Here is a 17,290-nt window from a genome sequence, read left to right as displayed (position 1 = left end):
ACATAATATGACATTTGAAATGTCTTTATTCTTTTGAAACTTCTGAGTGTAATGTTTACTGTTAATATTTATTGTTTATTTCACTTTTGTTTACTATCTACTTCACTTGCTTTGGCAATGTTAACACACGTTTCCCATGCCAATAAAGCCCTTAAATTGAATTGAATAAGAGAGGGTGGGGCAGAGATAGGGGGAGAGAGAGAAGGAGAGAGGGAGAGAGACCAGTACAGTCTCTGTCACCATTCATAATGACTCCTGAACCTGGACATCCCAGAAGACTATCTCTCTCTTTCCTTCCCTTTCCATGTGAGTGTGCGTGTACCTTTAGAGTCGAGCGTCTCTATGCCCTGTGTGTATGCTGGGGCCTTCTGCTGGATGAAGTAGAGGATCTCTATACTGTTGGACATCCAGAAGAATACGACCTGCAGGTCTGGGATCAGATCACTGATGGACAGGAGAGACAGGGAGGCTGGGTCCTGACTGGAGAGAGGAGGGAGTGCGAAAGGAGGGGAGAGGAGAGGAGAGAGGGCAGTGAGAAGAGATAGGAGAGAGAGACAGGAGAGGAGGTGAGAGAGGAGAGGAGAGGAGGTAGAAGAGAGAGAGGAGAGAGAGGAGAGAGGATAGCGAGGGGAGGAGGGAGGGGAGAGAGGAGAGAGTGGAGAGAGAGGAAAGAGGAAAGAGAGGAGAGGAGAGCGAGGAGGAAGAGGAGGGAGAGAGAGGATGAGGAGGGAGAGGAAAGAGAGGAAGAGGAGAGAGAGAGGAGAGAGAGGAGAGAGGAAAGAGAGGAGAGAGAGGAGAGAGGAAAGAGGAGAGAGAGGAAGAGGAGGGAGAGGAGAGGAGGGAGAAGAGAGAGGAGAGAGGATGAGGAGGGAGAGGAAAGAGAGGAAGAGGAGAGGAGAGAGAGCAGAGAGAGGAAGAGGAGAGAGAGGAGAGAGGGGAGAGGGAAAGGGGGAGGAGAGAGAGAGGGGAGAGAGGAGAGAGGACAGAGAGAGAGGGGAGGGGGGGAGAGAGGGGATGGGGGGGGGGGGGGGGGGGGGTCACACACACCCACAGTACTACAAGACAGAATATGATACTCACTGCTGAGCTTGCTTCTGTGCCAACTCCTTTGTCTTCTCCTGTAACACACACACACACACTGCAATTAGAAGCTCATCAAAGTTTTACAGTGTGCGTAGGTGGATCTTACGTTCCAACAGAAAAGTCTCTCTCTCTAACTAGATCTCTCTCAGCTCTCTGTAACTTCACACATAAACACACAAATGAAAAACAATAATGCCTTCTAGCTTTTTTTCCTAGACACTGTGCTTCTGCCTCTGCATTGCTGGCTCTTTGGGGTTTGAGGCTGGGTATCTGTAAAGCACTTAGTGACAACTGCTGATGTAAAAAAGGGCTTTAAAAATTGTGATTTGAAACATTTTGAATAAAGTATGATAAAGTTAAATGATGTCTTTTATTTTGAGATGTGGATGCTTCCTGTATTCCTATGGTGTGTACTGACGACCTCTCTGACCTCTAAATGAGATCTGCATAATTAATCAGCTGGCTAATCGGACAAAAAGACCTCAACAATCATTAAACCATGACATCATTAGTTTACCTGATTACAATAGACTTAGGATGCGCCCCAAAATGTCACCCTATTCCCTATATAGTGCACTACTTTAGACCAGAGAATGGCACCCTATTCCCTATATAGTGCACTACTTTAGACCAGAGAATGGCACCCTATTCCCTATATAGTGCACTACTTTAGACCTGGGCCTACTGAACCTCTGCATCTGATTACAACAGTCTACAGTCACCACTGCTGCTGCTAGCTGCTAGCTGACTAACACCGTAGGTGACTATAAGACAGGAGAGAAGGCTGCTGCTAGCTGACTAACACCGTAGGTGACTATAAGACAGGAGAGAAGGCTGCTGCTAGCTGACTAACACCGTAGGTGACTATAAGACAGGAGAGAAGGCTGCTGCTAGCTGACTAACACCGTAGGTGACTATAAGACAGGAGAGAAGGCTGCTGCTAGCTGACTAACACCGTAGGTGACTATAAGACAGGAGAGAAGGCTGCTGCTAGCTGACTAACACCGTAGGTGACTATAAGACAGGAGAGAAGGCTGCTGCTAGCTGACTAACACCGTAGGTGACTATAAGACAGGAGAGAAGGCTGCTGCTAGCTGACTAACACCGTAGGTGACTATAAGACAGGAGAGAAGGCTGCTGCTAGCTGCTAGCTGACTAACACCGTAGGTGACTATAAGACAGGAGAGAAGACTGCTGCTAGCTGACTAACACCGTAGGTGACTATAAGACAGGAGAGAAGGCTGCTGCTAGCTGCTAGCTGACTAACACCGTAGGTGACTATAAGACAGGAGAGAAGGCTGCTGCTAGCTGACTAACACCGTAGGTGACTATAAGACAGGAGAGAAGGCTGCTGCTAGCTGACTAACACCGTAGGTGACTATAAGACAGGAGAGAAGGCTGCTGCTAGCTGCTAGCTGACTAACACCGTAGGTGACTATAAGACAGGAGAGAAGGCTGCTGCTAGCTGCTAGCTGACTAACACCGTAGGTGACTATAAGACAGGAGAGAAGGCTGCTGCTAGCTGCTAGCTGACTAACACCGTAGGTGACTATAAGACAGGAGAGAAGGCTGCTGCTAGCTGACTAACACCGTAGGTGACTATAAGACAGGAGAGAAGGCTGCTGCTAGCTGACTAACACCGTAGGTGACTATAAGACAGGAGAGAAGGCTGCTGCTAGCTGACTAACACCGTAGGTGACTATAAGACAGGAGAGAAGGCTGCTGCTAGCTGACTAACACCGTAGGTGACTATAAGACAGGAGAGAAGGCTGCTGCTAGCTGACTAACACCGTAGGTGACTATAAGACAGGAGAGAAGGCTGCTGCTAGCTGACTAACACCGTAGGTGACTATAAGACAGGAGAGAAGGCTGCTGCTAGCTGACTAACACCGTAGGTGACTATAAGACAGGAGAGAAGGCTGCTGCTAGCTGCTAGCTGACTAACACCGTAGGTGACTATGAGACAGGAGAGAAGGCTGCTGCTAGCTGACTAACACCGTAGGTGACTATAAGACAGGAGAGAAGGCTGCTGCTAGCTGCTAGCTGACTAACACCGTAGGTGACTATAAGACAGGAGAGAAGGCTGCTGCTAGCTGACTAACACCGTAGGTGACTATAAGACAGGAGAGAAGGCTGCTGCTAGCTGACTAACACCGTAGGTGACTATAAGACAGGAGAGAAGGCTGCTGCTAGCTGACTAACACCGTAGGTGACTATAAGACAGGAGAGAAGGCTGCTGCTAGCTGACTAACACCGTAGGTGACTATAAGACAGGAGAGAAGGCTGCTGCTAGCTGCTAGCTGACTAACACCGTAGGTGACTATAAGACAGGAGAGAAGGCTGCTGCTAGCTGACTAACACCGTAGGTGACTATAAGACAGGAGAGAAGGCTGCTGCTAGCTGACTAACACCGTAGGTGACTATAAGACAGGAGAGAAGGCTGCTGCTAGCTGACTAACACCGTAGGTGACTATAAGACAGGAGAGAAGGCTGCTGCTAGCTGACTAACACCGTAGGTGACTATAAGACAGGAGAGAAGGCTGCTGCTAGCTGCTAGCTGACTAACACCGTAGGTGACTATAAGACAGGAGAGAAGGCTGCTGCTAGCTGACTAACACCGTAGGTGACTATAAGACAGGAGAGAAGGCTGCTGCTAGCTGACTAACACCGTAGGTGACTATAAGACAGGAGAGAAGGCTGCTGCTAGCTGACTAACACCGTAGGTGACTATAAGACAGGAGAGAAGGCTGCTGCTAGCTGCCAGCTGACTAACACCGTAGGTGACTATAAGACAGGAGAGAAGGCTGCTGCTCGCTGACTAACACCGTAGGTGACTATAAGACAGGAGAGAAGGCTGCTGCTAGCTGACTAACACCGTAGGTGACTATAAGACAGGAGAGAAGGCTGCTGCTAGCTGACTAACACCGTAGGTGACTATAAGACAGGAGAGAAGGCTGCTGCTAGCTGACTAACACCGTAGGTGACTATAAGACAGGAGAGAAGGCTGCTGCTAGCTGACTAACACCGTAGGTGACTATAAGACAGGAGAGAAGGCTGCTGCTAGCTGACTAACACCGTAGGTGACTATAAGACAGGAGAGAAGGCTGCTGCTAGCTGACTAACACCGTAGGTGACTATAAGACAGGAGAGAAGGCTGCTGCTAGCTGACTAACACCGTAGGTGACTATAAGACAGGAGAGAAGGCTGCTGCTAGCTGCTAGCTGACTAACACCGTAGGTGACTATAAGACAGGAGAGAAGGCTGCTGCTAGCTGACTAACACCGTAGGTGACTATAAGACAGGAGAGAAGGCTGCTGCTAGCTGACTAACACCGTAGGTGACTATAAGACAGGAGAGAAGGCTGCTGCTAGCTGACTAACACCGTAGGTGACTATAAGACAGGAGAGAAGACTGCTGCTAGCTGACTAACACCGTAGGTGACTATAAGACAGGAGAGAAGGCTGCTGCTAGCTGCTAGCTGACTAACACCGTAGGTGACTATAAGACAGGAGAGAAGGCTGCTGCTAGCTGACTAACACCGTAGGTGACTATAAGACAGGAGAGAAGGCTGCTGCTAGCTGACTAACACCGTAGGTGACTATAAGACAGGAGAGAAGGCTGCTGCTAGCTGACTAACACCGTAGGTGACTATAAGACAGGAGAGAAGGCTGCTGCTAGCTGCTAGCTGACTAACACCGTAGGTGACTATAAGACAGGAGAGAAGGCTGCTGCTAGCTGACTAACACCGTAGGTGACTATAAGACAGGAGAGAAGGCTGCTGCTAGCTGACTAACACCGTAGGTGACTATAAGACAGGAGAGAAGGCTGCTGCTAACTGACTAACACCGTAGGTGACTATGAGACAGGAGAGAAGGCTGCTGCTAGCTGACTAACACCGTAGGTGACTATAAGACAGGAGAGAAGGCTGCTGCTAGCTGACTAACACCGTAGGTGACTATAAGACAGGAGAGAAGGCTGCTGCTAGCTGACTAACACCGTAGGTGACTATAAGACAGGAGAGAAGGCTGCTGCTAGCTGCTAGCTGACTAACACCGTAGGTGACTATAAGACAGGAGAGAAGGCTGCTGCTAGCTGACTAACACCGTAGGTGACTATAAGACAGGAGAGAAGGCTGCTGCTAGCTGCTAGCTGACTAACACCGTAGGTGACTATAAGACAGGAGAGAAGGCTGCTGCTAGCTGACTAACACCGTAGGTGACTATAAGACAGGAGAGAAGGCTGCTGCTAGCTGACTAACACCGTAGGTGACTATAAGACAGGAGAGAAGGCTGCTGCTAGCTGACTAACACCGTAGGTGACTATAAGACAGGAGAGAAGGCTGCTGCTAGCTGACTAACACCGTAGGTGACTATAAGACAGGAGAGAAGGCTGCTGCTAGCTGACTAACACCGTAGGTGACTATAAGACAGGAGAGAAGGCTGCTGCTAGCTGACTAACACCGTAGGTGACTATAAGACAGGAGAGAAGGCTGCTGCTAGCTGACTAACACCGTAGGTGACTATAAGACAGGAGAGAAGGCTGCTGCTAGCTGACTAACACCGTAGGTGACTATAAGACAGGAGAGAAGGCTGGTGTTGAAAAGTCAGACAACACTAGAAAGGGATGAGAGGGTGTTAAAAGTATTAACAAAACATCAACTTCTTTAGCTGTTTCTCCATGAAACCCTGAGACCCTAACCCTATCTCTGTCTAACCCTAAACCCTGAGACCCTAACCCTCTCTCTGTCTAACCCTAAACCCTGAGACCCTAACCCTCTCTCTGTCTAACCCTAAACCCTGAGACCCTAACCCTCTCTCTCTCTGTCTAACCCTAAACCCTGAGACCCTAACCCTCTCTCTGTCTAACCCTAAACCCTGAGACCCTAACCCTCTCTCTGTCTAACCCTAAACCCTGAGACCCTAACCCTCTCTCTGTCTAACCCTAAACCCTGAGACCCTAACCCTCTCTCTCTCTGTCTAACCCTAAACCCTGAGACCCTAACCCTCTCTCTCTCTGTCTAACCCTAAACCCTGAGACCCTAACCCTCTCTCCGTCTAACCCTAAACCCTGAGACCCTAACCCTCTCTCTGTCTAACCCTAAACCCTGAGACCCTAACCCTCTCTCTGTCTAACCCTAAACCCTGAGACCCTAACCCTCTCTCTGTCTAACCCTAAACCCTGAGACCCTAACCCTCTCTCTGTCTAACCCTAAACCCTGAGACCCTAACCCTCTACTCTGTCTAACCCTAAACCCTGAGACCCTAACCCTCTCTCTGTCTAACCCTAAACCCTGAGACCCTAACCCTCTCTCTGTCTAACCCTAAACCCTGAGACCCTAACCCTCTCTCTGTCTAACCCTAAACCCTGAGACCCTAACCCTCTCTCTGTCTAACCCTAAACCCTGAGACCCTAACCCTCTCTCTGTCTAACCCTAAACCCTGAGACCCTAACCCTCTCTCTGTCTAACCCTAAACCCTGAGACCCTAACCCTCTCTCTCTCTGTCTAACCCTAAACCCTGAGACCCTATCCCTCTCTCTGTCTAACCCTAAACCCTGAGACCCTAACCCTCTCTCCGTCTAACCCTAAACCCTGAGACCCTAACCCTCTCTCTGTCTAACCCTAAACCCTGAGACCCTAACCCTCTCTCTGTCTAACCCTAAACCCTGAGACCCTAACCCTCTCTCTGTCTAACCCTAAACCCTGAGACCCTAACCCTCTCTCTCTCTGTCTAACCCTAAACCCTGAGACCCTAACCCTCTCTCTGTCTAACCCTAAACCCTGAGACCCTAACCCTCTCTCTGTCTAACCCTAAACCCTGAGACCCTAACCCTCTCTCTCTCTGTCTAACCCTAAACCCTGAGACCCTAACCCTCTCTCTCTCTGTCTAACCCTAAACCCTGAGACCCTAACCCTCTCTCTGTCTAACCCTAAACCCTGAGACCCTAACCCTCTCTCTGTCTAACCCTAAACCCTGAGACCCTAACTCTCTCTCTGTCTAACCCTAAACCCTGAGACCCTAACCCTCTCTCTGTCTAACCCTAAACCCTGAGACCCTAACCCTCTCTCCGTCTAACCCTAAACCCTGAGACCCTAACCCTCTCTCCGTCTAACCCTAAACCCTGAGACCCTAACCCTCTCTCTGTCTAACCCTAAACCCTGAGACCCTAACCCTCTCTCTGTCTAACCCTAAACCCTGAGACCCTAACCCTCTCTCTGTCTAACCCTAAACCCTGAGACCCTAACCCTCTCTCTGTCTAACCCTAAACCCTGAGACCCTAACCCTCTCTCTCTCTGTCTAACCCTAAACCCTGAGACCCTAACCCTCTCTCTGTCTAACCCTAAACCCTGAGACCCTAACCCTCTCTCTGTCTAACCCTAAACCCTGAGACCCTAACCCTCTCTCTGTCTAACCCTAAACCCTGAGACCCTAACCCTCTCTCTGTCTAACCCTAAACCCTGAGACCCTAACCCTCTCTCTGTCTAACCCTAAACCCTGAGACCCTAACCCTCTCTCTGTCTAACCCTAAACCCTGAGACCCTAACCCTCTCTCTGTCTAACCCTAAACCCTGAGACCCTAACCCTCTCTCTGTCTAACCCTAAACCCTGAGACCCTAACCCTCTCTCTGTCTAACCCTAAACCCTGAGACCCTAACCCTCTCTCTGTCTAACCCTAAACCCTGAGACCCTAACCCTCTCTCTGTCTAACCCTAAACCCTGAGACCCTAACCCTCTCTCTGTCTAACCCTAAACCCTGAGACCTTAACCCTCTCTCTGTCTAACCCTAAACCCTGAGACCCTAACCCTCTCTCTGTCTAACCCTAAACCCTGAGACCCTAACCCTCTCTCTCTCTGTCTAACCCTAAACCCTGAGACCCTAACCCTCTCTCTGTCTAACCCTAAACCCTGAGACCCTAACCCTCTCTCTGTCTAACCCTAAACCCTGAGACCCTAACCCTCTCTCTCTCTGTCTAACCCTAAACCCTGAGACCCTAACCCTCTCTCTGTCTAACCCTAAACCCTGAGACCCTAACCCTCTCTCTCTCTGTCTAACCCTAAACCCTGAGACCCTAACCCTCTCTCTGTCTAACCCTAAACCCTGAGACCCTAACCCTCTCTCTGTCTAACCCTAAACCCTGAGACCCTAACCCTCTCTCTGTCTAACCCTAAACCCTGAGACCCTAACCCTCTCTCTGTCTAACCCTAAACCCTGAGACCCTAACCCTCTCTCTGTCTAACCCTAAACCCTGAGACCCTAACCCTCTCTCTCTCTGTCTAACCCTAAACCCTGAGACCCTAACCCTCTCTCTGTCTAACCCTAAACCCTGAGACCCTAACCCTCTCTCTGTCTAACCCTGAACCCTGAGACCCTAACCCTCTCTCTGTCTAACCCTAAACCCTGAACCCTAACCTCTACTTTCCTCTGTCTAACCCTAAACCCTGAACCCTAACCCCTACTTTCCTCTGTATAACCCTAAACCCTGAACCCTAACCTCTACTCTGTCATCATGTGGATAAGAAGTTGAAGTTACACCACAAGTGCAGCAACAGCTAAGAGTTCAAACCATTCAGATCCTGTAATCTGATCAATTCCTTCAGCAAGTCAACCAAAATAATGATCTTAAACCGTAAAACAAAGCCCTTATTATTAGTGATGTGCAGTTCGCCAACGATTAGAGCTTTTTGAACTACTATTTTTACTGACTCGATAGTCATGATTCGTTTTTTTCCCCGAGTCATTTGGTTTGACTTGCTGGCAGCAATGAATTCCACAGCAGGATTAATATGAGCTCCTCCGGCCCAGCGGCTCCAGAGACGTGCTCCGACCAGCCACAGTCTGTCAGGTGCAATGAGGGGAAACAGATGATGCTGCAGGCACCATAGAGCAGAAACATACGTTTAAACAACTGATCATTGACCGCATGGTGCAAGAATGAACGCAATTTACATGATCATTGAACGTTGTGATGGACGCAGCTTTGTCGAACGAAAACATACACAGCCTTCTGCTCAACAAACCCGAACTCGAGAACGAATCGTTTGTGGGGGGGGGCTCCTGCAGTTCGCGAATGATAGGCCTACTGTGCTAATCACCCTCGCGGCAGTCAAGCATCCCGCCAAGAGTCGTTCACAATATAGTCCCGATGTGGCCGCAACTAGACATCATTTCAAAAGGTATCAATAAATAATCGTAAATTTTGTATGGCTAGCAATCACAAAATGCACATTGTTTGAAGCACACTTTTGTAAGTCTCAGTCACAAACGACAGCTCCAATAAGCCCCGCCCCCCCTGTGGTGAACGAGAGGCTTGTAGAAGTATTATTCTGTCCAGTTTTTTAGTTCATCGTGCATCATACCGAAACAAATGAACGAAATGAGTCGAAAGATTTGTTATTTTGCCCGAACGAGTTGAACAGATCCGAGTCAGCAGAGAGAGCCAGACTTCCCATCACTTCTTATTCTTAATGAAAGGCCCAAGTTTGTCTCAATGTTTCTCAGGACAAGTAAAAACATGTCCATAAAATGTATATAGTATGTATCAGCTGGAAGTAGAGGCCTAAGCGTTGTTGTTCACTAGTTTACTCCAATTAGGGAAGGGGTGGTGGGGTTGGAAAGTAATAAAGGGAAATATATTTTTTTAAAGGATATGTATATGTATGTGTATATATGTATGTATATATGTATGTATGTGTATGTATGTATGTGTACACATATATATATATATATATATATATATATATATATATATTTGCGAGAAAAAAACCATATGGGGGATTGGAAGTGATGCAGACAATTACATTGATGGAAGTTACAATCTATCTGCAATATTAAAGATGATCAACCCCCTAAAAAATAAAAATAATAATAAAAAAAAAAAAAAAAAAAAAAAACATGTCTACACCTAAACCTCTCCTACCCCTCCCTCTCCCTCCAAAACCCCTCCCTCTCCCTATAGGCCCCTCCCTCTCCCTCTAGGCCCCTCCCTCTCCCTCCAAACCCCTCCCTCTCCCTCTAGGCCCCTCCCTCCCTCTCCCTCCAAACCCCTCCCTCTCCCTCTAGGCCCCTCCCTCTCCCTCCAAACCCCTCCCTCTCCCTCTAGGCCCCTCCCTCCCTCTCCATCCAAACCCCTCCCTCTCACTCCAAACCCCTCCCTCTCCCTCTAGGCCCCTCCCTCTCCCTCCAAACCTTTCCCTCTCCCTCTAGGCCCCTCCCTCCCTCTCCATCCAAACCCCTCCCTCTCCCTCCAAACCCCTCCCTCTCACTCCAAACCCCTCCCTCTCCCTCTAGGCCCCTCCCTCTCCCTATAGGCCCCTCCCTCTCCCCATAGGCCCCTCCCTCTCCCTCCAGGCCCCTCCCTCTCCCCCTAGGCCCCTCCCTCCCTCTCACTCCAAACCCCTCCCTCTCCCTCTAGGCCCCTCCCTCTCCCTCCAAACCCCTCCCTCTCACTCCAAACCCCTCCCTCTCCCTCTAGGCCCCTCCCTCTCCCTCTAGGCCCCTCCCTCTCCCTCCAAACCCCTCCCTCTCCCTCTAGGCCCCTCCCTCTCCCTCCAGGCCCCTCCCTCTCCCTCTAGGCCCCTCCCTCTCCCTCTAGGCCCCTCCCTCTCCCTCCAAACCTCTCCCTCTCCCTCTAGGCCCCTCCCTCTCACCCAGGAGATGGTCTGTATGTGTCGTACTATCTTCAGCAGCAGTTTGCCGAAGCAGCCCGGTGGGAAGGCGGAGGCAGAGTGCTGTATGCAGAGACACAGCAGGTAGGCAGGGGCTAGCTTGTGGTCGTCACCGCCCGGCTCGATCAGCGACATGATCCTGCTCACCAGGGCGTCCTCGTGGGCCTGCCGGAATCAAGTACAATGGGATTCAGTTCAGTTTGATTCAGTTCAGTTTGATTCGGTTCAGTTTGATTCGGTTCAGTTTGATTCGGTTCAGTTTGATTCAGTTCAGTTTGATTCGGTTCAGTTTGATTCAGTTCAGTTTGATTCGGTTCAGTTTGATTCAGTTCAGTTTGATTCGGTTCAGTTTGATTCAGTTCAGTTTGATTCAGTTCAGTTGAACTCAATAAACATTGGTGTGACAACACATTACAACAGGATAAACACATTCACTGATTACTCAACAACAACATATATTTACAACATATATTTATTTACCTGTTCAAAGTCTAGCTGTAGCCGTCTCTTCTGGTTCTGTCCCGCCAAGATCGTGTTTCCTACACCTGCCCCCCCCACCCCCCCGCCTCGGGGTTTCACCAGGTGTGGTTTGAAGCTCCGCCTGGCGGGGGGGCCGGTTTGGGAGGACAACGCCCCCCTGTCCTTTAACAATGAGCCACACATCTTACAGGTCCCTCCCCCCTCCGTCTCCACCCCACCTCCGTCTCCCCCAGTCTCGTACAGCTGCCCCAGTGTTCGGAGGCGTGCCAGCGTCTGTGCGGGGAGTGGCTTGGCGCCCGTTGGGTCCTTATAAAGGAAGATGTAGTGGGCTCCGAACGACAGCAGGTCGCCATGGCGAAGCTGGGTGGAACGCTCGCACCGGGAGAAGTTGACCAGGACCGTAGCGTGGGGGACGGGCTCCACGGCAACGCAGAAGCGGTCGTCCCCGGCGACGACGGCGGCGGCTGCAGAGGGGTTGTTGTTGTCGGGGGTGCTGCCATGGCGACGGGGGGCGGGGACGCGGTGGAGGCGACAGTGGAGGGGCAGGATGTCAGGAGAGGACAGGCAGATGTTGGGACGGGCCGAAGGGGTCTCCTGACCCACAGTGTGCTGCTCTCTGTTCAACAGGTACACAAGGCAGTCCTGGCAAATAGAACACAATATATATTATATACAGTACATTAGGAAAGTATTCAGACCCCTTCCCTTTTTCCACATTTTGTTACGTTACACCCTTATTCTAAAATTGATTGAATATTTTTTTTTTTACTCATCAATGGTCGTGGTCAAAAGTTTTGAGAATGACACAAATACTATTTTCACAAAGTCTGCTGCCTCAGTTTTGATGATGGCAATTTGCATATCCTCCAGAATGTCATGAAGAGTGATCAGATGAATTTCAATTAATTGCAAAGTCCCTCTGTGCCATGAAAATGAACTTAATCCCAAAAAAACATTTCCACTGCATTTCAGCCCTGCCACAAAAGGACCAGCTGCCATCATGTCAGTGATTCTCTCGTTAACACAGGTGAGAGTGTTGACGAGGACAAGGCTGGAGATCACTCTGTCATGCTGATTGAGTTAGAAGATTTAAAAGGAGGGTGGTGCTTGAAATCATTGTTCTTCCTCTGTTAACCATGCCGTCATCATTGCTTTGCACAAAAAGGGCTTCACAGGCAAGGATATTGCTGCTAGTAAGATTGCACCTAAATCAACCATTTATCGGGTCATCAAGAACTCCAAGGAGAGAGGTTCAATTGTTGTGAAGAAGGCATCAGGACGCCCAAGAAAGTCCAGCAAGTGCCAGGACCATCTCCTAAAGTTGATTCAGCTGCGGGATCAGGGCACCACCACTGCAGAGCTTGCTCAGGAATGGCAGCAGGCAGGTGTGAGTGCATCTGCACGCACAGTGAGGCAAAGACTTTTGGAGGATGGCCTGGTGACAAGAAGGGCAGCAAAGAAGCCACTTCTCTCCAGGAAAAATATCAGGGACAGACTGATATTCTGCAAAAGGTACAGGGATTGGACTGCTGAGGACTGGGGTAAAGTCATTTTCTCTGATGAATCCCCTTTCCGATTGTTTGGGGCATCCGGAAACACCTTGTCCGGAGAAGACAAGGTGAGCGCTACCATCAGTCCTGTTTCATGCCAACAGTAAAGCATCCTGAGACCATTCATGTGTGGGGTTGCTTCTCAACCAAGGGAGTGGGCTCACTCACAATTTTGCCTAAGAACACATCCATGAATAAAGAATGGTACCAACACATCCTCCGAGAGCAACTTCTCCCAACCATCCAAGAACAGTTTGGTGACGACCAATGCCTTTTCCAGCATGATGGAGCACCTTGCCATAAGGCAAAAGTGATAACTAAGTGGCTCGGGGAACAAAACATCAACATTTTGGGTCCATGGCCAGGAAACTCCCCAGACCTTAATCCCATTGAGAACTTGTGGTCGATCCTCAAGAGGCGTGTGGACAAACAAAAACCCACAAATTCTGACAAACTCCAAGCATTGATTATGCAAGAATGGGCTGCCATCAAACAGGATGGGGCCCAGAAGTTAATTGACAGCATGCCAGGGCGGATTGCAGAGGTCTTGAAAAAGAAGGGTCAACACTGCAAATATTGACTCTTTGCATAAGCTTAATGTAATTGTCAATGAAAGCCTTTGACACTTATGGAATGCTTGTAATTATACTTCAGTATACCATAGTAACATCTGACAAATATATCTCATAACACTGAAGCAGCGAACTTTGTGAAGACCAATACTTATGTCATTCTCAAAACTTTTGACCACGACTGTACACACAATACCCCATAATGACAAAGTGAAAACAGGTTTTTAGAAATGTTTGCAAATGTATTACAAATAAAAAACAGAAATATCCTTTGCTATGAGAATCGAAATTGAGCTTAGGTGCATCCTGTTTCCATTGATCATCCTTTAGATGTTTCTACAATTTGATTGGAGTCCACCTGTGGTAAATTCAATTCATTGGACATGATTTGGAAAGGCACACACCTGTCTATATAAGGTCCCACAGGTGACAGTGCATGTCAGAGCAAAGGTCCCCAAGAACACAGTGGCCTCAATCATTCTTAAAAGGAAGAAGTTTGGAACCACCAAGACTCTTCCTAGAGCTGACCACCAGGCCAAACTGAGCAATCGGGGGAGAAGGTCCTTGGTCAGGGAGGTGACCAAGAACCCGATGGTCACTCTGACAGAGCTCCAGAGTTCCTTTGTGGAGATGGGAGAACCTTCCAGAAGGACAACCACCTCTGCAGCACTCCACCAATCAGGCCTTTATGGTAGAGTGGCCAGACGGAAGCCACTCCTCAGTAAAAGGCACATGACACCCCGCTTGGAGTTTGCCAAAAGGCACCTAAAGTATTCCCAGACCATGAGAAACAAGATTCTCTGGTCTTTAATGAGTCTGACGCGAAGGATATACTGCTTCTCTGAGACCAGGCCCAAATCCCCGTCATTCGCATGAAGAAAAGAAAGAGATGCAGGGGGCAGAGATCAGGTCAGATCAGGGGGCCTTGTGAGATACAGGGGGCAGAGATCAGGTCAGATCAGGGGGCCTTGTGAGATACAGGGGGCAGAGATCAGGTCAGATCAGGGGGCCTTGTGAGATACAGGGGGCAGAGATCAGGTCAGATCAGGGGGCCTTGTGAGATACAGGGGGCAGAGATCAGGTCAGATCAGGGTGCCTTGTGAGATACAGGGGGCAGAGATCAGGTCAGATCAGGGGGCCTTGTGAGATACAGGGGGCAGAGATCAGGTCAGATCAGGGGGCCTTGTGAGATACAGGGTGCAGAGATCAGGTCAGATCAGGGGGCCTTGTGAGATACAGGGGGCAGAGATCAGGTCAGATCAGGGTGCCTTGTGAGATACAGGGGGCAGAGATCAGGTCAGATCAGGGGGCCTTGTGAGATACAGGGGGCAGAGATCAGGTCAGATCAGGGGGCCTTGTGAGATACAGGGGGCAGAGATCAGGTCAGATCAGGGTGCCTTGTGAGATACAGGGGGCAGAGATCAGGTCAGATCAGGGTGCATTGTGAGATACAGGAGGCAGAGATCAGGTCAGATCAGGGGGCCTTGTGAGATACAGGGTGCAGAGATCAGGTCAGATCAGGGGGCCTTGTGAGATACAGGGGGCAGAGATCAGGTCAGATCAGGGTGCCTTGTGAGATACAGGGGGCAGAGATCAGGTCAGATCAGGGTGCCTTGTGAGATACAGGGGGCAGAGATCAGGTCAGATAAGGTCAGATCAGGGTGCCTTGTGAGAATTTGTTGGCGAGTGGGTAACCCACCTCTACCATCCGTTCTATTGGCCAACGTGCAATCACTAGAGAATAAACTGGATGAGCTCCGTTCGAGACTATCCTACCAACGGGACATTAAAAACTGTAACTTCTTATGTTTCACCGAGTGGTGGCTGAACGACGACACGGAGAATATACAGTTGGCTGGGTTTTCCGTGCATCGGCAGGACAGAACAGCTAAGTCCGGTAAGACGAGGGGCGGAGGGGGGGGTGTGTCTATTTGTCAGTAACAGCTGGTGCACGATGTCTAATATTAAGGTAGTCTCGAGGTATTTTACATTTTACATTACATTTTAGTCATTTAGCAGACGCTCTTATCCAGAGCGACTTACAGGAGCAATTAGGGTTAAGTGCCTTGCTCAAGGGCACATCGACAGCTTTTTCACCTAGTCAGCTCGGGGATTAGAACCAGCGACCTTTCGGTTACTGGCACTACGCTCTTAACCACTAAGCTACCTGCCGCCCCTTGTAGAGTACCTCATGTAGATCACACTATCTACCAAGAGAGTTTTCATCTATTTACCACCACAAACCGACGCTGGCACTAAGACCGCACTCAACCAGCTGTATAAGGCCATAAGCAAACAAGAAAATGCTCACCCAGAAGCGGCGCTCCTAGTGGCCGGGGACCATAATGCAGGCAAACTTAAATCCGTTACAACTCCTTTCTACCAGCATGTTAAATGTGCATCCAGAGGAAAGAAAACTCTAGACCACCTTTACTCCACACACAGAGACGCGTACAAAGCTCTCCCTCACCGTCCATTTGGCAAATCTGACCATAATTATATCCTCCTGACAAGCAAAAACGAAAGCAGGAAGGACCAGTGACTCCGCTCAATACAGAAGTGGTCAGATGACACGGATGCTATGCTACAGGACTGTTTTGCTAGCACAGACTGGAATGAGTTCCGGGATTCATCCAATGGCATTGAGGAGTATACCACCTCAGTCACCGGTTTCATCAATAAGTGCATCGACGATGTCCCCACCACTTGACCGTATGTACATATCCTAACCAGAAGCCATGGATTACAGGAAACTTTCAAGGAGCGGGACACTAATCCGGACGTTTATAAGAAATCCCGCTATGCATTCAGACGAACCATCAAACAGGCAAAGCGTAAATACAGGACTAATATTGAATCCTACTACACCGGCTCTGTCGCTCCTCAGATGTGGCAGGGCTTGCAAATTATTATTAATTATAAAGTGAAACCCAGCCGCGAGCTGGCCAGTGACGCGAGCCTACCAGACGGGCTAAATGCCTTTTATGCTCGCTTCGAGGCAAGCAAAACTGAAGCATGCATGAGCCTCGTTATTGTTATTTTCTTAAAGGGCTTGTAAGTAAGCATTTCACGTTAAGGTCTACACCTGTTGTATTCGGCGCTTGTGACAATTAACATTTGATTTGATTTTATGAAACCAAGATTGAACTCTTTGGCCTGAATGCCAAGCGCCACTTCTGGAGGAAACCTGGCACCATCCCTACAGTGAAGTATGGTGCTGGCAGCATCATGCTGTGGGGATGTTTTTCAGTGGCAGGGACTGGGAGACTAGTCAGGATTGAGGGAAAGATGAACGGAGCAAAGTACATAGAGATCCTTAATGAAAACCTGCTCCAGACTGCTCAGGACCTCAGACTGGGGCGAAGGTTCACCTTCCAACAGGACAACGACCCTAAACACACAGCTAAAACAACGCAGGAGTGGCTTCGGGAAAAGTCTCTGAATGTCCTTGAGTGGCCCAGCCAGAGCCCAGCAACGCTCCCCATCCAACCTGACAGAGCTTGAGAGGATCTGCAGAGAAGAATGGGAGAAACTCCACAAATACAGGTGTGCCAAGCTTGTAGCGTCATACCCAAGAAGATTCGAGGCTGTAATCGCTGCCAAAGTTTCTTCAACAAAGTACTGAGTAAAGGGTTTTTGCTTTGTCAATATGGGGTATTGTGTGTAGATTGATGAGGAAAAAATACTATTTAATCAATTTTAGAATAAGGCTGTAACGTAACAACATGTGGAAAATGTCAAGGGGTCTGAATACTTCCCGAATGCAGTGTATATAAATAAATAACACAATATCTAACAATATACAGCCTATAGAAAGTCCACACCCCCTTGAAATTTTTCAAATTTTGCTGCCTTAACATTTTATTTAAAAATATTCTACAGATATACACAACCTACTCCACATTTTCAAAGTGAAAAGAAGTTACAGACAGGTACCAAC

At 49.0% G+C, this 17,290-nt stretch overlaps 1 protein-coding gene across 1 annotated transcript in view; it reads right to left on the bottom strand.

Annotated features, from left to right (window-relative positions):
- Positions 1-322: 322 nt before the first annotated feature.
- The window catches only part of LOC311117965 (ras-associating and dilute domain-containing protein-like), a gene marked incomplete at both ends in the record, with an annotated part of 32,543 nt that continues 15,575 nt past the window's right edge, over positions 323-17,290 (bottom strand). The window contains 4 exons of the mRNA XM_084192850.1: positions 323-480; positions 1,081-1,118; positions 10,731-10,913; positions 11,229-11,870. Of these exons, the coding sequence (XP_084048976.1) occupies positions 323-480; positions 1,081-1,118; positions 10,731-10,913; positions 11,229-11,870 (1,021 nt within the window). The remainder of the gene's footprint in view (positions 481-1,080; positions 1,119-10,730; positions 10,914-11,228; positions 11,871-17,290) is intronic.

Source organism: Coregonus lavaretus (assembly GCF_964263955.1).
Source record: "Coregonus lavaretus genome assembly, contig: HAP1_SCAFFOLD_2664, whole genome shotgun sequence".
NCBI lineage: Eukaryota > Metazoa > Chordata > Actinopteri > Salmoniformes > Salmonidae > Coregonus > Coregonus lavaretus.
Note: the sequence above shows the minus strand (reverse complement) of the source record. Positions and strands in the feature narration are given on the sequence as shown.